At 37.0% G+C, this 26,957-nt stretch overlaps 4 protein-coding genes across 4 annotated transcripts; all 4 read right to left on the minus strand.

Moving 5' to 3' along the window:
* Nucleotides 1-3,307: 3,307 nt before the first annotated feature.
* Nucleotides 3,308-6,253, minus strand: LOC119981810 (receptor-like protein 7). The gene has a single exon (XM_038824953.1). The coding sequence runs from the start codon at nt 6,251-6,253 to the stop codon at nt 3,308-3,310; it is 2,946 nt and encodes a 981-aa protein (XP_038680881.1).
* Nucleotides 6,254-11,236: 4,983 nt separating this feature from the next.
* Nucleotides 11,237-12,948, minus strand: LOC119981811. Its single transcript, XM_038824954.1, has 3 exons — nt 12,724-12,948; nt 11,390-12,634; nt 11,237-11,314 (listed from the first exon to the last, which is right to left on the minus strand). Exons 1-3 carry the CDS (start codon nt 12,898-12,900, stop codon nt 11,237-11,239), a joined length of 1,500 nt encoding a protein of 499 aa, XP_038680882.1. The 5' UTR covers nt 12,901-12,948.
* A 1,698-nt stretch (nt 12,949-14,646) lies between these two features.
* LOC119981812 (receptor-like protein 7) lies at nt 14,647-17,592 on the minus strand. The gene has a single exon (XM_038824955.1). The coding sequence runs from the start codon at nt 17,590-17,592 to the stop codon at nt 14,647-14,649; it is 2,946 nt and encodes a 981-aa protein (XP_038680883.1).
* Nucleotides 17,593-21,628: 4,036 nt separating this feature from the next.
* On the minus strand, nt 21,629-25,223 carry LOC119981813 (receptor-like protein 6). Its single transcript, XM_038824957.1, has 2 exons — nt 24,275-25,223; nt 21,629-21,941 (listed from the first exon to the last, which is right to left on the minus strand). The coding sequence occupies exons 1-2, from the start codon at nt 25,221-25,223 to the stop codon at nt 21,859-21,861; spliced, it is 1,032 nt and encodes a 343-aa protein (XP_038680885.1). The 3' UTR covers nt 21,629-21,858.
* Nucleotides 25,224-26,957: the final 1,734 nt, after the last annotated feature.

A 26,957-nucleotide genomic window follows, 5' to 3' on the forward strand; every position in this document is an offset into this window, starting at 1 on the left:
GTTGGAATTTCAAAGTCTTCCATTCACTCAAAGTAAAGTATATTATAACAAAGAAGCCCATTGGATATGAAGAATAAAACAGAAATATAAGCCATTTTTATGGGTAACTTTTGAATTTTTCTTAGTCTACAATTTTTCGTCCAATGGTGGAGAACAGGTATGGTAGAGAAAACATAAATATGTGGTGTGATGAGGTATATCTCTCAAACCGTTGGATGAGAATTATACATTTTGAGAATTGCGGAACCAGACCCACTCAAAGGCAAGTCAAGTCATGCCCCCTGTTTTGTGCTATTATTTTTTCAAATCATTCACTGTTGGTTGAATGATTCAAAAGATAACTAACAAAAATAAATAAGGAAAAAGGAAAACATCAGCAACCTTCCACTCAGTCATAATTTATTATATCAATTACATCAAATTCATCTTTGATTATGTTTTTTTATTTGATACCTACTTCAAATAGTTTATTACTTTATTATGATTTAGGAAGGTCATGTTGCACTCAATTTTAACACGCATAAGAATTCTCCTTTTTTCTTTTCTTTTTTTAAAAACATGTATTTGTTGTTTTCTTACAAAATAGAAAAAAAAATAGAGATAAGTCTCTCACTTAAAAATTTTATTTCAATAAGGACAGCCAAATATATTGTCTCCCATAAAATCTATGAAGTTTAAAACACTATTATATAAAGGACAAAGTATTTTTAATGATTTTTCGTCCAGATTTTTGTTATATTCGAACTAGATCTACTCATACTCATCACGAGATTTGTAGATCTTGTTATTTTCCTTCGATATGTCATTACATCATTATTTTCGGTAATTTTATGGTGATTTTCATGGTTTTTTTATTCTGATTTGAGATCTACAAACTGCATGTGATATATTATCTATCGGATCGAGCTCTTTTCCAAACGATGGTCATGATTTCATGAAGTTTTTCTAGTGACACAAGTGATAATCAACTGTCAATGAAGACTGAGTTTTGATCAGACTGACCTAAAGCTTCATTTCAATAGTTCATTCATCGAAAACGATGGCCAAATGGCCAACTTTCGGTGGTTGGCGTGAAGGAAGAAGAAGAGAGAAGAAGAGAGAAAATAAGAGGAAGAAGAAGTTCACGTGACACGAGAATTGCTCTCAGGGTCATTTCTATAAGTTGTTAGGTTTTATTATTTTTTCTGAAGTTTTATTTTAGCTTATCCTTGTTGGAATACAAATTTTATTTTTTTTTTGTTCTTTTAAGTTAAAAGCCCTACAAAATTTTAGTCAAAATTCATACGGAGCTTGTCTTGAATTAAAACTGCGGGCACACTATGACACAACACAAACGTGTGGAAGACAAATAATGAAATGACTAATTAGAAGAATTTGTTTGTGTGATTTGGTATGTATTATCTGCAAACTAAGCACGCAATGATTCAATACAGCCAAACACAAATCAATGCAAAATATAGATAAATAATCAAAGAAGGAACAGTAAGCGACACAAGATATTTATGTGGTTCGGCAAAAGCCTACGTCCACGAACAGGGGTGGAAACAAAATTTTGTGTAAGGAGGGGCAAAGCCATCCATCCTGGACATTGTTTTTGATTATTTATTAATTATGCATTCAAAATGATGAAAAACAACAATAAAAATCAAAAGCTTATAGAATAACGATAAATAATAATTCAAAATTGATTTATAAATATTCTCAACGATTTTTCATTCATTTTTAGTTCTAGAAATCACACTAGAGCGTACATCAATGAGTCAATGACATGTGTGTGGCTCTTTTTCTTGAAACAATTAAAAAACGATTTGATAATTTATTTGTACATGTACATTAAAAAATATATTTTTGATGCTATTCTAAATGAAGTTATCATGAAACAATTGAAACCAAGTAATATAACCTTCAAATATGGATCCTAATGAAGTACAAACGGCTATTCCAACAAGAAGGTCGGAGCCTCCTCTGGCCGGCAGGATTCATAAAAATTAATTGGGATGCTGCAACGGATAATCATCGACTATGCACGGGCTTCGGAAGTATTATTCGAGATGAATCGGGACAGGTTTTGGCTTCAAGCATGGATTTTCGTCCGACATACCTTGACCCCCACACTTGCCGAAGCTATGGCTGCGCTGCATGCTCTGAAAATTGCTGCTGATTTGGGCTTTCACAATATTATTTTTGAAGGAGACTGCAAAAACATCATCAAAGCTATCTCAGGGGACCATGAATATTTCTCTCTGTGAGGACCAATTGTTAAGGAAGATTCAATGTCGCGCTTCTTCATTTCGATCTTTCAGTTTGCATCATGTTCCAAGGGACTCAAACAAAGTGGCACATATGTTGGCAAAGTTGTCTTCATCTATCTGTATTGGAGTTCAGAGTTTGGGTGGAGGAAGTTCTAGAGATTATCATGTCCATAGTAGCAGAGGAAGAGCTTCAGTGTTAGCATCATTCACATGAAGGAGTTTATCTAGATTTTGCATCTGATATATGGATAATGGCTGTTATTAGCTGAAAATATTACCGTTGATGTGATCTAGCCGTTGCAATGTAAAAACTCAAAAGAAAAAACTCCTTATATCTTCAAATAATTTTTTTTTTTTAAACATGGAATCCACCCAGACAAGTCATTGGTAAACTCAGGAGAAAAAGTGTGGCTGTAAATATTTTTTTTTAATTTTTTGTGTTATTAAATTTAGGAGTTATGATTTATTGCTTGGAATTTAGTATATGGTTTAGAATTTGAGATTCTAGGGTTTAGCATTTAAGATTTAGGGTTTAGTATTTTTTTTTTCCAAATTTTTTTTAATCCAAAATACTAAATAACTCCAAAGAACTAAAAAAAATATATATATATATATATATAATTTGGAGGAGGATTTGTGGTCATTATAACTAATTATAGGTAAACTAATTACAATCCATATCTCAAATTAAGGCAACAAGACCCTGCAACTCTCATACACTAGTTGTGACCCGGGCGTCATTAATTTTTTTTTTTTTTTGGTGCACATGTTCTCTCAAGTGAGTCAACAGAACACACAAAAAGACTAACCAGGCAAACTTAACTTTTTAAGAAACAGCGGCTTGTTTCTGGTGTTTCTGCACCAACCAAACACAGAAGACTTGGAAACAATTTCCAGCAGCAACTAAACCTAATAAAAACAGTAGAGAGATGGAATATAATAGACGGATGGAGAAACATAAAAAAGAAAAAACACACACACAGAAAACTGGAACCACATAAGAAGATGCTTGAAGCATGTATATAATTCATACATATGGAAATGCCTTGAGGAATTCAAACTCTCTGTCCCCTTCTTCTAATCCTTCTCCTGTTTTGTTGCCTCCTGCCAAAGGTTTCCACAAACCATTCATGTTTCGATGCGGTGAATCTCAGTCCGGCAACAACTCCAACAGCCAGTCCACTTGCATATCCTATCGCAACCACCATCCACAAAACATATGCTGAAAAACCACCCGAGCCCTGATCATCTTCACCAGTCGAAGGCGATGGAGGCGATTCCCCTGCATTTCCGCACAACTTAGACAATGGCTTCCCACACAATCCCAAGTTGTCCTTGTACGAATTGTTCTCAAATGTAGCAAATTGTTTTCCTTGTGGTATAGGACCTATGAGCTGATTACAGGAGACATTAAAGAATGAAAGGAATGTCAGCTGCGTGAGCTCTCGTGGAATATTTCCTGAAAGCATGTTGCTCGAAAAATCCAACGATTCGAGCACTGTGAGGTTTTCTATACCCAATGGGATGTGGCCTGAGAGACGGTTGTTGGAGAGGTTAAGGAAAATGAGATTCTTCAAAGTTGTAATGGATTTCGGGATCTCCCCTTCAAATTTGTTGCTTGAAAGATCGATAGCTGCAAGGACTTTTGGTATCTTCTGATAATCCATGTTGACACCTTTGTTAACCAAAGTTAATTGATAATTGTAAACTTGTCGGAGCACGAAACTAGAATCCATGTTGACACCTCCGCTAACCAAAGTGGTCGTATTTTGTGCCATATACGAAAATTGATCCATCTCAAAATTTCTCATGCCGTTCCACTTTTGAAAGTACTTTGATGGTAGAATGCCGGTGAAACCATTGTAGGAGATGTCAATGATTCGCAACGTTGAGAATTCAAAACCTATTGCAGGGCTTCCAACTGCACCAAAAAGTTTGTTGGATCTCAAAATGAGGACTTGCAGATCAGGCAAAGCTCCCAACCAAAAGGGGAATGTGTCACGAATCTGATTGTCACCAAGATGTAGAAGCTCTAACATTGTATGATTAGCTAATGACCTTGGTAATGTTCCTTCCAATGCATTATGCCCTAAATTGATCATCCTCAACTTACTTCCATTCGTTAATGTTTCAGGAATGGTTCCACGGAACAAGTTTTGTTCGAGATTTAAAATGTTCAAATTGCTCTCCTTGTCGAACAAACATTGCGGAAGCATGCCACTCAAGTTGTTGAATGACAAATCAAGGGCATACAGGTAAGGTAGATTGCAGAATGTTGAAGAAATTTCTCCTTTGAAACTGTTGTTTGAGAGGGTATAGTCAACAATGGAAGGTGGTGGTATGGGGACTGGACCTTGGATCTTGTTACCACGTAGCCATAGGACTTTTAGTTTAGGAAGACGCGAGATCAATGCAGGTTGCTCAATTCCAGTCAAAAAATTGAAATCAAGGTCCATAATCTCCAAAGTTTCTTTACTTATGTTCCATAACCAACTCGGAATCTGGCCGTAGATTTTATTTCCGGCGAGATTCAAGCCTTGCAGTTCATCTTGGTACCTAAGGAAGTCGGGGAACTCCCTCAAGTTGCATGAGCCAAGTCCAAGCCCGCTCCACTTTCGAAGAGTAGCGTTTGCATTGGTCACATGGAGCAATGTAAAATCATTCTCTGATATACTAAACGCTTTCATGTGTTGGAGATTGAAAAATGAGTTTAGATTAACAATGCCGCTCAAGTGGTTTCCGGTCAAATCAATCACTTCAAGATTCACAAGTTCTAAAATTTGATGAGGAAAAGGACCGTGGAATTCATTATAATCAAGGGCTAAGTTGGCTAACCTAGTAAGGTTTGTTAGCCAATGTGGAATTTGACCTCTTAAATAGTTACGCGTGAGTTGTAACTGATTGAGTTGAGTGAAGTTTTTGAGAAATTGAGGGATTTCACCACTTATATTGCATTTCTTAAGGACCAACTCAAGGAATTTGGTTTGATTTTCAAGCCAGGACAAGGACTCACAACTAAAATGATCATTGCCTGAAATTGTGAAAGAGGTAAGCTTTGTAAGGTTTGCCAATGAAGAAGGGATTTGGCCGAAGAAGTTATTGTCTCTGAGTCCAAGGAGGGTGATCTTGCTAAGATTACCAAGGGAAGATGGGATTGGACCCCAAAAATTGCAATAAATAATATCCAAAGCAGTCAAGGAATGAAGATTTCCTATTGAAGGAGGAAGTTCACCTGTGAATTTTGTGTGTTGAAGCAATAAAAACTCAAGAGGAGAGCCCCAGTGAAATTCAGGCAGATGACCAACAAGTTCTTCATTTACCCCCACATTGAGAAACTGTAGGTTTTGTAGTTCAAAAATTCCCATTGAAAATTTCCCAAGCAGGCCACAATTATAGAGACTAAGAGATGATAATGAAGACAAATTTGCAACCATTTCAGGGATTGCAGCAGATAAGTCTACATTGTCAAGATGCAGTTTCTCAATGTGAGTCAAATTTTGAACTAACCACATCAGGTCAGAACTTGTGAGCCCAAGCAATCTTGCGTTGGATGCATCTAAATCTCCTGTCAAATCAAGAGATCTCAATCTACTCAACCCTCCAATTTCTAATGGAATTCTACCATAGAATCTAGAGGAGGAGAGATTGAGATAAGCTAGCCTTGGAAAACTGCCAAACCCGGAAGGGATTTGGGAGGAGTTGAAGTGATTGTCCGCAAGGTCAAGGCTTTGAAGGTGGCGTAGATTGAAGAGACCACTGTTGGAATTGATAGAACCATAGAGGCAGCTGCTACTAAGGTCAAGGCTAATGACGTGGCCTGTGTGTTGATCACACACCACACCATCCCACAAGCAGCAGTCTGGATTCTCTCCTTGTTGATTCCATGATATCGTCTTTGGATAAGCATAGGGATCAGACGAAGCCGACTGGTCGATGACAAAGCTTCGGTGGAATTGCAACAATGCCAAGCTTTCTTCATTGTGACATAGGAGTGGTGTCATGTGCGTAGGAAAAACGAAGATGAATAGCAAGAAACGCAAGGCCATAAACCGCAAGTGATACAATAAGGAAGAAGCCATTGGATCTAATGAGATGAATAAAATAGAGATATGAGCCGGCCATTTATAAGCTTACAATGAAGGGAACACTTTAGCCTTTGTTTGGTATAACTTGTTATTTAACGAGTATATGTTAGAGCATACGCAATTGATTCACACTAAAAGTACATTGTTATTTAACGTGATATTGTTTACATATAACTTACAAAAATATTTAATTTGTTAAAAGAAGGTGAGGAGCACATTCTAGTTAATAGGACAAAGTATTTTAAGATTAGTCATTGGAAATTAAATTCTTAATTAGTTTTGTTGAAGGATTAATCAATGGTAAGAATTTGATGCAGCGCGGTTTGGTAAGACTTAGAAAATCGAACACAAAAAGATATAGTACAAACCCTTCTACAAGTTTAGATTGATTAATAAACTAAGGAAATGAGAAAATTCAGCTCTCGCTCAAAAGCGACCGTCTATTAATTTAAAATTCAATAATCAACTACTCAGACAAAGAGTACTCTTAACAACCTATTTATATTAGATTTACAGACACTTTGACAACTCTAATTAAATCATAAATTTTCAATAATAAAAAAAAAAATTGACTCATAAAGATACCATTTGTTTAAAAGCAATAAACTTCCTAGAACCCACAGACAACAAAAATCCAGGATTCGTACCTTAATATTCTTGAAACTGTAGAGTATTGTGTCTTGGAAAGGAAAGAATGATAGAGAGAAATAAATGCCCTAGCAACCTTATTATAATTTGAAATTTCAAAGTCTTCCATTCACACAAGGTCAAGTATATTATAATGAACAAGTCATTTGATATGATGAGACCAATAAAACGAAGATATAAGCCAGTCATTTATAATTAAGGAAATAACTAATTAATTACCATCTTTGAAATTTTATAGTCTTCCATTCACTCAAAATCAAGTATATTATATGGAAAAGGCGATTGGAGATGACGAGATGAAGAATTTTACAGAAATATAAGCCAACCATTTTTAAAAGCGTACAACACTTCCTATTATTTAAATTTCAAAGTCTTCCATTAACTCAAAAGAGTTTAATATGATTTAGGAGAATCATGTTGGCCGCAATTTCAACACGCATAAGACTTCTTTTTTTTCAGAAAGTATTTGCTGTTTTCTTTCAAAAGGTCAAAATTCATACAGAGCTTGTCTTGAATTAAAGCTCAATTAGGATTAACTTCTTTTTGTAACAGACCTAGAATTCGGGTCAATTAAGATTTTGCTCAAGGCCCACTCGAGCGTCACTACACTGCTCAACTTATTTTTTCGGTGGTTGGCGTGAAGGAAGAAGAAGAGAGAGAGAATAAGAGGAAGAAGAAGTTTACGTGACACTAGAATTGCTCTCAGGGTAATTTCTATAAGTTGTTAGACTTTGTCATTTTTTCTGAAGTTTTGTTTTAGGTTATCCTTGTTGAAATACAATTTTTAATTTTTTTTTGTTCTTTTAAGTAAAAAGCCCTACAAAATATTAGTCAAAATTCAGACAGAGCTTGTCGTGAATTAAAGCTGCAGGCACACGATGACACAACACAAACGTGTGGAAGACAAATAATGAAATGACTAATTATAAGAATTTGTTTGCGTGATTTTAGCCTCCAAACTAAGCACGCAAAAAATTAAAAGATATGATTTTATTATCTAAAATTTAATTAATAGTTAATATTAATTATTGAATTTTCGTTTAGTAATTAGTTTGATTAATTGTTTATTAATTCGATACTGAAATTAATTCAATTAATTGTAATTCGGAAAGATGGCTGAGTGGACTAAAGCGTCGGATTGCTAATTCGTTGTATGAGTTCTTCGTACCGAGGGTTCGAATCCCTCTCTTTCCGTTTCTGTCACATTGATAACTTGGTCTTGATATTTTAATTCTCTTTAGAATTTGTCAAACCCTCTTAGTTATCTTCATCCTCAAACATGACACATGTTTCCTGCACATGATTCATCTCCAACCTCCGCTGGAAGCTTCATATCTATCGCTGAAAGCTTCGTCTCAGTTCCTCATGGCTTATTCGACAGTTCTATGGTATTTTTAATGATTTTTCATCCTGATTTTTGTTGTATTCGAATTAGATCTACTCATACTCACCACGAGATTTGTAGATCTTGTTGTTTTCTTTCGATATGTCATTACATTATTATTCCGGTAATTTTGTGGTGATTTTCGTAATTTTTTGGTTCTGATTTGAGATCTGCAAATTGTATGTGATATATTATCTGTCGATTGAGCTCTTTTCAAAACGATGGTCATGATTTCATGAAGTTTTTCTAGCGACTCAAGTGATAATCAACTGTCAATGAAGACTGGGTTTTGATCGGACTGACCTAAAGCTTCATTTCAATAGTTCATTCATCCAAAACGATGGCCAAACGGCCAACTTTCGGTGGTTGGCGTGAAGGAAGAAGAAGAGAGAAGAAGAGAGAGAAAATAAGAGGAAGAAGAAGTTCACGTGACACTAGAATTGCTCTCAGAGTCATTTTTATAAGTTGTTAGGCTTTGTCATTTTTTCTGAAGTTTTATTTTAGATTATCCGTGTTGGAATACAACTTTTAATTTTTTTTTTGTTCTTTTAAGTGGGAAGCCCTACAAAATATTAGTCAAAATTCATACAGAGCTTGTCTTGAATTAAAGCTGCGGGCACACGATGACACAACACAAACGTGTGGAAGACAAATAATGAAATGACTAATTAGAAGAATTTGTTTGTGTGATTTTAGCCTGCAAACTAAGCACGCAATGATTCAGTACAGCCAAACACAAATCAATGCAAAATATAGATAAATAATCAAAGAAGGAACAATAAGCGACACAAGATATTTATGTGGTTCGGCAAAAGCCTACGTCCACGAACAGGGGTGGAAACACAATTTTATGTCAGGAGGGGCAAAGCCATCCATCCAGGACATTGTTTTTGATTATTTATTAATTATGCATTCAAAATGATGAAAAACAACAATAAAAATTAAAAGCTTATAGAATAACGATAAATAATAATTAAAAATTGATTTACAAATGTTCTCAACGATTTTTCATATTTTCAAATCGTTTTATGATAACTTCATTTAGAATAGCATCAAAAAAATATTTTCCAATGTACACGTACAAATGAATTATCATTTAACCATTGGTCACCTATTCGATTCTGAACCCAATTCTTGACAATATTTATGGCAGAAAATGTTTTTTTTATTGTAGTAGTTGCGACTAGTAAAATCAATATCAAACTAAAAAGTCTTTAAATCAGTGTGTATAGGCTATGTCTTCTAGTATCAATCAATTTTTATGCAATATCACTGATTCCTTTTTAGTTCTAGAAAGCAACACTAGAGCGTACATCAATGACATATGTGTGGCTCTTTTTCTTGAAACAATTATAAATAATAATCAAAATTTCTTCACTGAAACTATTTTTTGAGATGGTATATATAGTTGAGAATGGACCCCTGGATCTTGTTACAACGTAGTCCTAGGATTAGTATTAGATTAGGAAGGCGCGAGATCAATGCAAGTTGCTCATAGCCGGTCAAAAAATTGAAACCTAGTAATATAACCTTTAAAGTTTCTCTACTTAAGTTCCATAACCAGCTCGGAATCTGGCTGTGAATTTTATTTCGAGTGAGATCCAAGAACTCCAATTTATCTTGGTACCTAAAGAAGTTGGGTAACTCCCTCAATGTTCCACGTCGATTTTCATATCATCACCCGTGATTGATCAGAGAAACAGAAAAAGTTGGAGGTGATCTACATTCTTGCGTTTGTGCCGTCTCAAAATAAATTGCCTAAAAGGGAAAAAAAAGGGGAAAAATGGGAGAGTCAAGTTTAAGTTTTTAGCTAAACAAGGTGTATTCCAAGCTTCAGACTACCAAAATGTACATGCAGAAGATATGGATCCTACTGAAGTACAACCGGCTATTCCAACAAGAATGTGGGAGCCTCCTCCGCCATGATTCATAAAAATTAATTGGGATGCTGCAATGGATAATCATCGACTATGCACGGGCTTCGGAAGTATTATTCGAGATGAATTGGGACAGGTTTTGGCGTCAAGCATGGATTTTCGTCCGACATACCTTGACCCCCACACTTGCCGAAGCTATGGCTGCGCTGCATGCTCTGAAAATTGCTGCTGATTTGGGCTTTCACAATATTATTTTTGAAGAAGACTGCGAAAACATCATCAAAGCTATCTTAGAGGACCATGAATATATTTATCTCTGTCGGGACCAATTGTTATGGAAATTCAATGTCGCGCTTCTTCATTTCGATCTTTCAGTTTGCATCATGTTCCAAGGGACTCAAACAAAGTGGCACATATGGTGGCAAAGTTGTCGTTATCGATCTGTAATGGAGTTCAGAGTTTGGGTTGAGGAAGTTCTAGAGATTATCATGTCCATAGTAGCAGAGGAAGAGCTTCAGTGTTAGCATCATTCACATGAAGGAGTTTATCTAGATTTTGCATCTGATATATGGATAATGGTTGTTATTAGCTGAAAATAGGGAAAATTAAACTTTTCGTCCCTCAACTATACCTCAGGTTTCAGTTTTGTCCCTAAACTATTTTTTTTACCTATTTTATCCCTCAACTATGAATAAGTACCCCGTCTATCCTCAAAGTGAGAAAGACAAAGGAAAATTCCATCGTGGCACCTAAGTGGCAAATCGGAAAAATCTGATGTGTCCAACTATGCCCACTATGAACGATATGTCCCTGAACTACTAGATTAGTCTACTATTTGTCCTTGAACTTTGTTAAAAGTGATTGTTTTGTCCCTACTGTTTGGCAATTGCTACAGATATTACATCCATAACTCAAACAAACATAAAACATAATATAAAATAAAAGAAAGCAAGTCCTAACAAACAGCTTCCATGTCATTCGTCATCTTCATCATTTGTTTACGGACCCCTGCGAACCAAAGCCTGCTATAGAACCTGAGGACGACCCTCCATATGCAGCATCAGTTCCCTATATTACAACATAATAAGTACTTATTTACAAAAAAGACAAACAAGTTTAATATTGAAGTTGTGTAACTTATACCATTCGTTCTGTAATGCATGGTCTTTTAGGTCTGAACACTTGGTAATTTGGCACAGATGGTGGTCTTTTAGTACTCCCCACTGTTGGAATATAAGGTGTCATCGGCCTCACACCACTAACAAAAGCAGCTTCCATAAGCCTAGTACCCCTGACAGATGCAACCATTGGTCTAACACCCCCAACAAAAGCAGCCATTGACCCTTTTCCCCTAACATCTGTAGCCATAGGCCCCTTTCCTCTAACATCAGTAGGCATAGACTTCTTTCCCCTCACATTAGTAGACTTAGGTATAACATTAGTAGTAGTTGAGACACTACCTTCATCAGGAGTTGGAAGTACAACTTTACATGTCCTGGCATTATGTTTATCACCACCGCACTTACTGCACCTCATCTTTATTCCCAACTTTGATGATTTCCCCAACTGTGATTCACCAGCCTCTTTTCTTCTTTTTTTCTTTGGTCTGCCCATTGTCTTTTGACATGTAGGTGGTAGAATGTCATCATGGGTTGTTTTAGGCCATCTCTCTGGTCCTTCAGTTGGATATATGATGAAAGAGTAACACTCATTATATGCTTCTCTTTTGAAACATTGAGGCACAAACTCCTCAAGTTTCCTTCTTCTACTATATATGCAACTCACTGCGTGCCTGCAAGGTATTCCAGTTAATTCCCATTTTCTACAGCTGCAATACAACACATCCAAGTCTATCACAAATTTCTCCTGCATGCATAACACTTCAAATTTCAAATCTCCAGCCCATTTTGGCAGCCATTTACCAGATTCTTTATGCTCAATTTCTAGTCTCTTCTTTATCTTTGGAAGGATAGTTCCTTGGTACCTATTGATCTTGATCCTATTCTCCGCCCATCGTGTCATCAAATATCCTTTTATCTCATCGAGCATCGTAGCTATAGGCTTCTCTCTAAATTGCAAAATAGTGGAATTGAATGTTTCTGACATGTTGTTCAATAATGTATCACATTTTGCATATCCACTAAAGTGAGACTTACACCACAATCTAGGGTCGATTGCATTCAATTCAGCATGTGCCATAGGATTCAACCTCTCAATTTCTTGCATTTCTCTCTTCCATGCTTCTCTGTAAGTGGCTCTGGCTGCTTTCCACATGAGCTCTTTCAACTGTAATCCAGGAAACCTCTTAGAAATGTTATTGTACATATGGCGTACACAAAATCTGTGGTCATGTTGTCCTTCCAATGCTTCCAAAACATGCACCAGACCCTAATAAGAATAAACAAACAAATGGTTAATTCAAGCACTTGCATATGACATTCAGTAACATTTAAAATTGTATAGAACCCTAAACGTACCTTTTGCCTATCACTGATGAATGTAAGCCTTCCTTTGGAGCCTATATCTTCCAACAACATCTTAATAAACCAGTCCCATGTCTCAGTGTTCTCCACTCTCACAACGGCTATTGCAATTGGAAGCATCCCATCATTAGGATCTCTCCCAATTGCTGCTAAAAGTTGGCCACCATACATTCCTTTTAAAAAACAACCATCTAGACCCACTATTGGTCTGCATGCTACCAAGAACAAGTCATCGTCCATATCGTCCTCATCACTGTTATCAAACCTAATATTCATAACGCTATCATCACTATCAGATTCTGTGCCCCCCTCACTATCATTGTCAACATCAACCTCAACCTCTTCCCTAATATTTTGTGCTCTAACATCATCACTACATGACACACTAGAAGACTTCCTCCTTGAAGCACGTGGCTTCACCATTGCACACTACCTATACAAACATTTCATAAATATAGATGAACATATGGCAAAAACAGTTCAAATCAATTCGAAAATCCCTACAAATTGGAACCCATACAAAAATCCCTTATAACCCCATACGAAATGGAACCCATACGAAGTGAAAATGAAAGGAGAAAGTAAATCGAAAGGTAGGAGGAACCAAGAACATCAAAACCCATTTGAACCATAGAATCGTACCTTTGAATGACGAAGGAAGTTGTAGTTGAGAGGGACGTCGCTTCGTGTGTGCTGGAAAGGCAGGTTTATGGGAGATAGATTGATGCTTGCAAAGAAGAACTGGTTTGGTACAAAGAGGAAGAAGATGCAGAGGTGTTCGCATACGGCTCGTGCAAATGGAGATTTAGGGATTTAGTATTCTTTATTTTTTTGAGCTTTGACGTATACAGCTCGTGCAAATGGGGATTTTTAAGAATTTAATATTCTTTATTTTTTTGAGCTTTGACACACGTGTATTCCCTTGCCTAGGTGGCATCTGACACAAGATGCCAACATGTACAAATAATGCCAACTTGTATGCCAAATCAGATTTTTGGGTTGCCGGAATAACTTTGAGGACAGACGGGGTACTTATTCATAGTTGAAGGATGAAATAGGTAAAAAAAATAGTTTAGGGACGAAACTGAAACCTGAGGTATAGTTGAGGGACGAAAAGTTTAATTTTGCCGCTGAAAATATTACCGTTGATGTGATCTAGCCGTTGCAATGTAAAAACTCAAAAGAAAAAACTCCTTATATCTTCAAATAAATTTTTTTTTTAAAACATGGAATCCACCCAGACAAGTCATTGGTAAACTCAGGAGAAAAAGTGTGGCTGTAAATATTTTTTTTTAATTTTTTGTGTTATTAAATTTAGGAGTTATGATTTATTGCTTGGAATTTAGTATATGGTTTAGAATTTGAGATTCTAGGGTTTAGCATTTAAGATTTAGGGTTTAGTATTTTTTTTAATCCAAAATACTAAATAACTCCAAAGAACTAAAAAAAAAAAAATATATATATATATATATATATAATTTGGAGGAGGATTTGTGGTCATTATAACTAATTATAGGTAAACTAATTACAATCCATATCTCAAATTAAGGCAACATACAAGACCCTGCAACTCTCATACACTAGTTGTGACCCGGGCGTCATTGATTTTTTATTTTTTTTTGGTGCACATGTTCTCTCAAGTGAGTCAACAGAACACACAAAAAGACTAACCAGGCAAACTTAACTTTTTAAGAAACAGCGGCTTGTTTCTGGTGTTTCTGCACCAACCAAACACAGAAGACTTGGAAACAATTTCCAGCAGCAACTAAACCTAATAAAAACAGTAGAGAGATGGAATATAATAGACGGATGGAGAAACATAAAAAAGAAAAAACACACACACAGAAAACTGGAACCACATAAGAAGATGCTTGAAGCATGTATATAATTCATACATATGGAAATGCCTTGAGGAATTCAAACTCTCTGTCCCCTTCTTCTAATCCTTCTCCTGTTTTGTTGCCTCCTGCCAAAGGTTTCCACAAACCATTCATGTTTCGATGCGGTGAATCTCAGTCCGGCAACAACTCCAACAGCCAGTCCACTTGCATATCCTATCGCAACCACCATCCACAAAACATATGCTGAAAAACCACCCGAGCCCTGATCATCTTCACCAGTCGAAGGCGATGGAGGCGATTCCCCTGCATTTCCGCACAACTTAGACAATGGCTTCCCACACAATCCCAAGTTGTCCTTGTACGAATTGTTCTCAAATGTAGCAAATTGTTTTCCTTGTGGTATAGGACCTATGAGCTGATTACAGGAGACATTAAAGAATGAAAGGAATGTCAGCTGCGTGAGCTCTCGTGGAATATTTCCTGAAAGCATGTTGCTCGAAAAATCCAACGATTCGAGCACTGTGAGGTTTTCTATACCCAATGGGATGTGGCCTGAGAGACGGTTGTTGGAGAGGTTAAGGAAAATGAGATTCTTCAAAGTTGTAATGGATTTCGGGATCTCCCCTTCAAATTTGTTGCTTGAAAGATCGATAGCTGCAAGGACTTTTGGTATCTTCTGATAATCCATGTTGACACCTTTGTTAACCAAAGTTAATTGATAATTGTAAACTTGTCGGAGCACGAAACTAGAATCCATGTTGACACCTCCGCTAACCAAAGTGGTCGTATTTTGTGCCATATACGAAAATTGATCCATCTCAAAATTTCTCATGCCGTTCCACTTTTGAAAGTACTTTGATGGTAGAATGCCGGTGAAACCATTGTAGGAGATGTCAATGATTCGCAACGTTGAGAATTCAAAACCTATTGCAGGGCTTCCAACTGCACCAAAAAGTTTGTTGGATCTCAAAATGAGGACTTGCAGATCAGGCAAAGCTCCCAACCAAAAGGGGAATGTGTCACGAATCTGATTGTCACCAAGATGTAGAAGCTCTAACATTGTATGATTAGCTAATGACCTTGGTAATGTTCCTTCCAATGCATTATGCCCTAAATTGATCATCCTCAACTTACTTCCATTCGTTAATGTTTCAGGAATGGTTCCACGGAACAAGTTTTGTTCGAGATTTAAAATGTTCAAATTGCTCTCCTTGTCGAACAAACATTGCGGAAGCATGCCACTCAAGTTGTTGAATGACAAATCAAGGGCATACAGGTAAGGTAGATTGCAGAATGTTGAAGAAATTTCTCCTTTGAAACTGTTGTTTGAGAGGGTATAGTCAACAATGGAAGGTGGTGGTATGGGGACTGGACCTTGGATCTTGTTACCACGTAGCCATAGGACTTTTAGTTTAGGAAGACGCGAGATCAATGCAGGTTGCTCAATTCCAGTCAAAAAATTGAAATCAAGGTCCATAATCTCCAAAGTTTCTTTACTTATGTTCCATAACCAACTCGGAATCTGGCCGTAGATTTTATTTCCGGCGAGATTCAAGCCTTGCAGTTCATCTTGGTACCTAAGGAAGTCGGGGAACTCCCTCAAGTTGCATGAGCCAAGTCCAAGCCCGCTCCACTTTCGAAGAGTAGCGTTTGCATTGGTCACATGGAGCAATGTAAAATCATTCTCTGATATACTAAACGCTTTCATGTGTTGGAGATTGAAAAATGAGTTTAGATTAACAATGCCGCTCAAGTGGTTTCCGGTCAAATCAATCACTTCAAGATTCACAAGTTCTAAAATTTGATGAGGAAAAGGACCGTGGAATTCATTATAATCAAGGGCTAAGTTGGCTAACCTAGTAAGGTTTGTTAGCCAATGTGGAATTTGACCTCTTAAATAGTTACGCGTGAGTTGTAACTGATTGAGTTGAGTGAAGTTTTTGAGAAATTGAGGGATTTCACCACTTATATTGCATTTCTTAAGGACCAACTCAAGGAATTTGGTTTGATTTTCAAGCCAGGACAAGGACTCACAACTAAAATGATCATTGCCTGAAATTGTGAAAGAGGTAAGCTTTGTAAGGTTTGCCAATGAAGAAGGGATTTGGCCGAAGAAGTTATTGTCTCTGAGTCCAAGGAGGGTGATCTTGCTAAGATTACCAAGGGAAGATGGGATTGGACCCCAAAAGTTGCAATAAATAATATCCAAAGCAGTCAAGGAATGAAGATTTCCTATTGAAGGAGGAAGTTCACCTGTGAATTTTGTGTGTTGAAGCAATAAAAACTCAAGAGGAGAGCCCCAGTGAAATTCAGGCAGATGACCAACAAGTTCTTCATTTACCCCCACATTGAGAAACTGCAGGTTTTGTAGTTCAAAAATTCCCATTGGAAATTTCCCAAGCAGGCCACAATTATAGAGACTAAGAGATGATAATGAAGACAAATTTGCAGCCATTTCAGGTATTGCAGCAGATAATTCTACATTGTCAAGATGCAATTTCTCAATGTGAGTTAAATTTTGAACTAACCACATCAGGTCAGGACTTGTGAGCTTCAACAATCTTGCGTTGGATGCATCTAAATCTCCTGTCAAATCAAGAGATCTCAATCTACTCAACCCTCCAATTTCTAATGGAATTCTACCATAGAATCTAGAGGAGGAGAGATTGAGATAAGCTAGCCTTGGAAAACTGCCAAACCCGGAAGGGATTTGGGAGGAGTTGAAGTGATTGTCCGCAAGGTCAAGGCTTTGAAGGTGGCGTAGATTGAAGAGGCTACTGTTGGAATTGATAGAACCATAGAGGCAGCTGCTACTAAGGTCAAGGCTAATGACGTGGCCTGTGTGTTGATCACACACCACACCATCCCACAAGCAGCAGTCTGGATTCTCTCCTTGTTGATTCCATGATATCGTCTTTGGATAAGCATAGGGATCAGACGAAGCCAACTGGTCGATGACAAAGCTTCGGTGGAATTGCAACAATGCCAAGCTTTCTTCACTGTGACATAGGAGTGGTGTCATGTCCGTAGGAAAAACGAAGATGAATAGCAAGAAAAGCAAGGCCATAAACCGCAAGTGATACAATAAGGAAGAAGCCATTGGATCTAATGAGATGAATAAAATAGAGATATGAGCCGGCCATTTATAAGCTTACAATGAAGGGAACACTTTAGGCTTTGTTTGGTATAACTTGTTATTTAACGAGTATATGTTAGAGTATGCGCAATTGATTCACACTAAAAGTACATTGTTATTTAACGTGATATTGTTTACATATAACTTACAAAAATATTTAATTTGTTAAAAGAAGGTGAGGAGCACATTCTAGTTAATAGGACAAAGTATTTTAAGATTAGTTATTGGAAATTAAATTCTTAATTAGTTTTGTTGAAGGATTAATCAATGGTAAGAATTTGATGCAGCGCGGTTTGGTAAGACTTAGAAAATCGAACACAAAAAGATATAGTACAAACCCTTCTACAAGTTTAGATTGATTAATAAACTAAGGAAATGAGAAAATTCAGCTCTCGCTCAAAAGCGGCCGTCTATTAATTTAAAATTCAATAATCAATTACTGAGACAAAGAGTACTCTTAACAACGTATTTTTATTAGATTTACAGGCCCCTTGATAACTCTAATTAAATCATAAATTTTCAATGACAAAAACCCAGGATTCGTACCTTAATATTCTTGAAACTGTAGAGTATTGTGTCTTGGAAAGGAAAGAATGATGGAGAGAAATAAATGCCCTAGCAACCTTATTATAATTTGAAATTTCAAAGTCTTCCATTCACACAAGGTCAAGTATATTATAATGAACAAGTCATTTGATATGATGAGACGAATAAAACGAAGATATAAGCCAGTCATTTATAATTAAGGAAATAACTAATTAATTACCATCTTTGAAATTTTATAGTCTTCCATTCACTCAAAATCAAGTATATTATATGGAAAAAGCGATTGGAGATGACGAGATGAAGAATTTTACAGAAATATAAGCCAACCATTTTTAAAAGCGTACAACGCTTCCTATCATTCAAATTTCAAAGTCTTCCATTAACTCAAAAGAGTTTAATATGATTGAGGAGGATCATGTTGGCTGCAATTTCAACACGCATAAGACTTCTTTTTCTTCTTCTTTTTTTTCAGAAAGTATTTGCTGTTTTCTTTCAAAAGGTCAAAATTTGCTCAATTAGGATTAACTTCTTTTTGTAACAGACCTAGAATTCGCGTCAATTAAGATTTTGCTCAAGGCCCGCTCGAGCGTCACCACACTGCTCAACTTATTTTTGAGTCAATTCCCATATTTTTATTATTAAGGATGGGCTTAAGGGTCAAATTCCATTATCCAGCCATGAAAGTGTTGGGCTTGACCTGTTTTATTAAGAATGGACCTTAACGTGTCTATGAAGTTCAAAGTTCGGATTTCTTGGTCGATTGGCCCAAGCATAATACTTGCAAGAGAAATTTTATCTACACACCATTACAAAAATTCTCTTATGCGGACGTCCGTAACTTAATAACTTGTGCACTCTATTTTTTTAAGTGTTTTCAAAAGTGAAATGATAAATGGGGCCCACTGCTTTGGGTTCGACATGTTTCAAATCAATGATAAGATTGATATGTGTAAGTTAATATAACTTGTGGGTGTTCGCATAAGAGAATTTCTACACACCACTAATATATTATCTTTACACCACTTTTACATTTTTTATAATTTACATAATATCCTTATATATAATGACATATTAACCCTTAAACTAAAATTTTAAAATAAATAATTTTTACATATTTAATTAAAGACTACTAAGTTTACACAAAATTTCTCCAAAGGAAAAAAAAAAATCTTGGATCTTGATAACCAGAAGTAGGAACACCACCGGGCAGAGAACTTCTACCATAAATATTATTTGAATTATAGGTATTTTGATAAGCTGGTTTAAAGGGGGCTGAAACATATTGTTTGATTTGTTTCCCTTAAGACCCCCACTACCGCCAATGCAATTAGAGTTCCCTTTCACAGCTTCGACAGGTAAAGGCTTCTGGTCAGCAGCTGCTGGCGTAGAGAGCTCCCCTTGTGAAGGATTGACAAGACTTGGAGTTAATGGCCCACTTCTTAGAGTCATTGGTTGAAAATATTGAGGATATTGATAATGTTGAGGCCCAAAAGTTTTCCGGTAACTTCAGAAAAAACAACAATTTTCATTCCCATGAATCAAAATCGACTTCATGTGCTCATAGGAAGATGGAAGAGACCATATCAGCTGGAAGGTTATATCCTCATCATCCATCTTCACTCCAACAGATTCCAACTCCGAGACGATCCCCTTGAGAACACTCAAGTGAACTGAAATTGACGTACCTTCATCCATCCACAGTGTATGAAACTGCTCCTTCAGATACACTCGACTTGAAACACCTTTTGAATGATACAATTCTTCAAGCTTTTCCCAAAGTGTCTTAGCCGTCAATATTCCATGCACGTTTGCTAAAACATTCTTGGCTAAACATAACTGAATTGCACTAGCCGCCTTTAGATCAAGTTCCTCCCAAGCTTCATCACTCTTACTGGGTTGTCCCTTATCATCCGTTGACTCAGGTTTCCCTTTCAACGCCTTGTGTAACCCGGATTGAATCAGCACATCCTTGACTTATACTTGCCACAAGCCAAAATTCATTCTCCCATCAAACTTCTTAATGTCGACTTTTACCCCTAACATATCTGCTCCAAAGAATCTTTGACCGCCTAAGAAACTGAATCCTATAACTCCAATACCAATTGTTGGGCAAGTAGACCCACTCTCCTCATTGACAGATAAATCAACACGAAATAGAGAAATTGAAACTGAGAAAAGCAACAATCAACACATAAGATTTAAGTGGAAAACCTTCGAACCCGAAGGAAAAACCACGACCGTTGTCAAAAGACAACCAAGAAGAAATTCACTATGTAAAAAATTTGTACAACCACACACTTAATTTTCTCTCACCTTGAACCCAATTAAACCTAAGAGATAAACCACAAAGTTTCCCCCAACCTTGCTCACTCTTGTACTCTTAGCCGCCTCTCAAAACCCAAGAGAAACTTACAATTGGAATTAGGGTTGAAAACCTATAAAAAAGTCCCCTATTTATACTAAAATAGTGCAAGCCCGACACCCCGTCCAGACACTTCCCCGTGCTATCCGGACACTTAGTCTTTCCGCTGCCTCTGACTTGATTTCCAGCATAGGTGTCCGGACACCTTATCCAGTTTTCACCGTTTTTGATAAAAAAAACTCACATTTGTGCCGTCTCAAAATTAAATTGCCTGAAAGGGACAAAAAGGGGAAAAAAGAGAGTCAAGTTTAAGTTTTTAGCTAAACAAGGTGTACTCCAAGCTTCAGTCTACCAAAATGTACATGCAGAAGATATGGATCCTAATGAAGTACAACCGGCTATTCCAACAAGAAGGTGGGAGCCTCCTCAATCCGGCCGGCGGGATTCATAAAAATTAATTGGGATGCTGCAACGGATAATCATCAACTATGCACGGGCTTCGGAAGTATTATTCGAGATAAATTGGGACAGGTTTTGGCTTCAAGCATGGATTTTCGTCCGACATACCTTGACCCCCACACTTGCCGAAGCTATGGCTGCGCTGCATGCTCTGAAAATTGATGCTGATTTGGGCTTTCACAATATTATTTTTGAAGGAGACTGCAAAAACATCATCAAAGCTATCTTAGAGGACCATGAATATATTTATCTCTGTCGGGACCAATTGTTATGGAAATTCAATGTCGCGCTTCTTCATTTCCATCTTTCAGTTTGCATAATGCTCCAAGGGACTCAAACAAAGTGGCACATATGTTGGCAACCCCAAATCCCTCTAAATAATTTTTTTCTTTATTTTTTGTGTCATTAAATTTAGGAGTTATGATTTATTGTTTGGAATTTAGTATATAGTTTAGAATTTGAGATTATAGGGTTTAGCATTTAAGATTTAGGGTTTAGTTTTTTTTTTTTTTCCAAAATTTTTTTAATCCAAAATACTGAATAACACCGAAGAACTAAAAAACAATACATAATTTGGAGGAGGATTTGTGGTCATTATTATAACTAATTATAGCTAAACTAATTACAATCCATATCTCAAATTAAGGGCCACAGACAAAACCCTGCAACTCTCATACACTACTAGTTGAGACTCTGGCGTCATTGAATTTTTTTTTTTGGGTGCTCATGTTCTCTCAAGTGAGTCAACAGAACACACAAAAAGACTAACCAGGCAAACTAACATTTTAAGAAACAGCGGCTTGCTTCTGGTGTTTCTGCTCCAACCAAACATAGAAAACTTGGATACAATTTCCAGCAGCAACGAAACCTAATAAAAACAGAAGAGAGATGGAATATAAGACACGGATAGAGAAACATAAAAAGGAAGGAAGGAGAGGGAAAGAAGGAAAAAAAAAACCCACACACAGACAAATGGAACAACATGCATAAGAAGATACTTGAACCATAAAAAATAATTCATACATATGGAAATGCCTCTGGAAATTCAAACTCTCTGTCCCCTTTTTCTCAGCCGTCTCTTGTATTGTTGCCTCCTGCCAAAGGTTTCCACAAACCATTCATGTTTTGATGTAACGAATCTGAGTCCGGCGACAACTCCAACAACCAGTCCACTTGCATATCCTATCGCAACCACCATCCACAATACATATGCTGAAGAACCACCTAAGCCCTGATCATCTTCACCAGTCGAAGGTGATGGAGGTGATTCCCCTGCATTTCCGCACAATTTTGACAATGGCTTCCCACACAATCCCAAGTTGTCCTTGTATGAACTATCCTCAAATGTAGCAAATTGTTTTCCTTGTGGTATAGGACCTATGAGTTGATTACAAGAGACATTAAAGATTGAAAGGAATGTGAGCTGCGTGAGCTCCAGTGGAATATTTCCTGAAAGCATGTTGCTCGAAAAATCCAACGATTCGAGCACTGTGAGGTTTTCTATACCCAATGGGATGTGGCCTGAGAGACGGTTGTTGGAGAGGTTAAGGAAAATGAGATTCTTCAAAGTTGTAATGGATTTCGGGATCTCCCCTTCAAATTTGTTGCTTGAAAGATCGATAGCTGCAAGGACGTTTGGTATCTTCTGATAATCAATGCTAACACCTTTGTTAACCAAAGTTAATTGATAATTGTAAACTTGCCGGAGCACGAAACTAAATTCCTTGCTGACACCTCTGCTAACCCAAGTGGTCGTATTTTGTGCCATATACGAAAATTGATCCACCTCAAAATTTCTCATACCGTTCCACTTCTGAAAGTAATTAGATGGTAGAATGCCGGTGAAACCATTGTAGGAGATGTCAATGATTCGCAACGTTGAGAATTCGAAACCTATTGCAGGGCTTCCAACTACACCAAAAAGTTTGTTGGATCTCAAGATGAGGACTTGCAGATCATGCAGAGCTCCCAACCAAAAAGGGAATGTGTCACTAATCTGATTGTCACCAAGATGTAGAATCTCTAACATTGTATGATTAGCCAATGACCTTGGTAATGTTCCTTGCAATGCGTTATGGCCTAAATTGATCATCCTCAACTTACTTCCATTTGTTAATGTTTCAGGAATAGTTCCGCGGAACAAGTTTTGTTCGAGATTTAAAATGTTCAAATTGCTCTCCTCATCGAACAGACATTGCGGAAGCATGCCACTCAAGTTGTTGAATGACAAATCAAGGGCATACAGGTAAGGTAGATTGCAGAATGTTGAAGAAATTTCTCCATTGAAACTGTTGTTTGAGAGGGTATAGTCAACAATGGAAGGTGGTGGTATGGGGACTGGACCTTGGATCTTGTTACCACGTAGCCATAGGACTTTTAGATTAGGAAGGCGCGAGATCAATGCAGGTTGCTCAATGCCAGTCAAAAAATTGAAATCAAGTTCCATAATCTCCAAATTTTCTTTACTTATGTTCCATAACCAGCTCGGAATCTGGCCGTGGATTTTATTTCCGACAAGATTCAAGCCCTGCAATTCATCTTGGTACCTAAGGAAGTCGGGGAACTCCGTCAAGTTGCATGAGCCAAGTCCTAACCCGCTCCACTTTCGAAGAGTAGCGTTTGCATTGGTGACATGGAGCAATGTAAAATCATTCCCTGATACACTAAACGCTTTCATGTGTTGGAGATTGAAAAATGGGTTTAGATTAACAATGCCGCTCAAGTGATTTTCGGTCAAATCAATCACTTCAAGATTCACAAGTTCTGAAATTTGATGAGGAAAAGGGCCGTGGAATTCATTAAAATCAAGGCCTAAGTTGGCTAACCTAGTAAGGTTTGTTAGCCAATGTGGAAGTTGACCTCTTAAAGAGTTACGCGTGAGTTGTAACATATTGAGTTGAGTGAAGTTTTTGAGAAAGTGAGGGATTTCACCACTTAAATTGCATTTCCTAAGGTGCAACTCAAGGAATTTGGTTTGCTTTTCAAGCCAGGACAAGGGCTCACAACTAAAATGATCATTGCCTGAAATTGAGAAAGAGGTAAGCTGTGTAAGGTTTGTCAATGAAGAAGGGATTTGGCCGAAGAAGTTATTGTATTTGAGTCCGAGGTGGGTGATCTTGCTAAGATTACCGAGGGAAGATGGGATTGGGCCCCAAAAGTTGCAATAAATAATATCCAAAGCAGTCAAGGAATGAAGGTTACCTATTGAAGGAGGAAGTCCACCTGAGAATTTTGTTATTGGAAGCAATAAAAACTCAAGAGGAGAGCCCCAGTGAAATTCAGGCAAATGACCAACAAGTTCGTCATTCATCCCTACATTGAGAAACTGCAGGTTTGGTAGTTCAAAAATTCCCATTGGAAATCTACCAAGCAGACCACAATTATAGAGGCTAAGAGATGATAATGAAGACAAATTTGCAGCCATTTCAGGGATTGCAGCAGATAAGTCTACATTGTCAAGATGCAGTTTCTCAATGCGAGTTAAATTTTGAACTAACCATGTCAGGTCAGGACTTGTGAGCTCCAACATTTTTGATTCAGATGTATCCAAATCTCCTGTCAAATCAAGAGATCTCAATCTACTCAAACCTGCTATTTCTAATGAAATCTTGCCATAGAATCTGGAGGAGGAAAGATTGAGATAAGCTAGCCTTGGAAAACTGCCAAACTCGAACGGGATTTGGGAGGAGTTGAAATGATTGTCCGCAAGGTTAAGCCTTTGAAGGTGGCGTAAACTGAAGAGGCTGCTGCTGGAATTGATAGAACCATAGAGGCAGCTGCTACTGAGGTCAAGGTTAGTGACGCGGCCGGTGTGCTTATTACACACCACACCATCCCACAAGCAGCAGTCTGGATTCTCTCCTTGTTGATTCCATGATATCGTCTTTGGATAAGCAGAGGCATCAGACGAAGCTGACTTGTCGATAACAAAGTTTCGCTTGAATTGCAGCAATGCCAAGCTTTCTTTATTGTGACATAGTAATGGTGTAACGTGCATCGGAAAGACCAAGATTAATAGCAAGAAAAGCAAGGCCATAAACCGTAAGTGATACAATAACGAAGAAGACATTGGATATATATGATGAGATGAAGAATAAAGGGAGATATAAGCCCATTTATAAGCGTACGCTAAGAAAACACTTGCATTCATTGATATGTGAAATTCTTCCACTTGGCAATAAAAAATTTTCCAGTCTTCCACTTGACCAAAAAATTTTCGAAGTCTTCCACTAACCAAAAAATTATCCAGTCTGTTAAAGAAGTAATCTGTTATTAGTTTTAAGTATTAGGAAGATGCTTGGAAGGAGCAAAAAAATGGCTTGGGCTTGATCTTTGTTATTAGTTCGATCTGGCTTGTTTTTATTAGGAATGAGCTTGAGGGTTGAATCCCATTAGGTGAGGTTTAGTTGCACCCCGGCCTTTTCAAACTACACCTGGACTTATGTTGACTTAAGTTTGACTATTTGTTTCTTAAATATTGGATCCCCGCATCTCACTTCTTCAACGAGAGACAAACATAAGTTTTGGGACGAATCAATTTAGGACTTGAGGTTTTTTCAATTGCATTTTTGCATGTTGACGACGGATCAGACAACATCATTGTTGCCACCATCGCCACCACCAGCAATAGTACTATCAAAAACCCACTATCCCAATTACTGGATTTTTCGAAGCCTATCATCCGGTAATAGTTACTATTTTTAGGACAAAAAATGGCCCAAGAAGAAGGCCTAGATTCTGACAAGTCTCAGTCTCAAGCTGCTTCCTCATCTACTAATCCGTGGTTATCCAAAAAATTGTCGCTTAGAAAGCTCAATGCTCAGGCACGTGCATTCATACCCACTTAGAATGTTAAATATGTGGTGTGACGTGATATACCTTTCAAACCATTAGATGAAAATTATACATTCTAAGAATTGTAGAACCAGATAGATCCACTCAAACGCAAGTCTAAGTCATGCCCTGTTTTGAGCACTTATTTTTTCAAATCATTCATTGTTGGTTGAATGATTCAAAAGATAACTAACAAAAATAAATAAGGAAAAAGGAAAACATCAGCAACCTTCCACTCAGTCATAATTTATTATATCAATTACATCAAATTCTTCTTTGATTATGTTTTTTTATTTGATACCCACTTCAAATAGTTTATTACTTTATTATGATTTAGGAAGGTCATGTTGCACTCAATTTCAACACGCATAAGAATTCTCCTTTTGTCTCTTTTTCTTAAAAAAAAAAAAACAAGTCTTTGTTGTTTTCTTACAAAATAGAAAAAATTAGTGATAAGTCCCTCACTTGAAAACTTTATTTCAATAAGGACAACCAAATATGTTGTGTTCCATAAAATCTATAAAGTTTAAAACAATATTATATAAAACACTATTATATAAAGGACAAAAAAAATAAAATATATGATTTTATTGTGTAAAATATCCTCATCTTCATCCTCAAACATGACACATGCCTCCTGTATGTTATTCATCTTCAACCTCTATCGGAAGCTTCGCCTCTGTCGTCGGAAGCTTTGTTTCCGCTCCTCGTGGCTTATTCGATAGTTCTATGGTATTTTTAGTGATTTTTCATCTCCTTTTTTGTTATATTTGAACTAGATCTACTCATACTCACCTCGGGGTTTGTAGATCTTGTTGTTTTCCTTCGATATGTCATCACATCATTATTTTCGATAATTTTTGTGGTCATTTTCATGGTTCTTTGGTTTTGATTTGGGATATGCAGACTGCAGATGATATATTATCTGTCGGATCAAGCTTTTTTCTAAACGATGGTCTTGATTTCACGAAGTTTTTCCAGCGACTCAAGTGATAATCGACTGTCGGAGATGATTGGGCTTTGATCGGGCTGACCTAGAGCTTCATTTCAA

The sequence above is a fragment of the Tripterygium wilfordii genome, chromosome 17 (genome assembly GCF_013401445.1).
Source record: "Tripterygium wilfordii isolate XIE 37 chromosome 17, ASM1340144v1, whole genome shotgun sequence".
NCBI lineage: Eukaryota > Viridiplantae > Streptophyta > Magnoliopsida > Celastrales > Celastraceae > Tripterygium > Tripterygium wilfordii.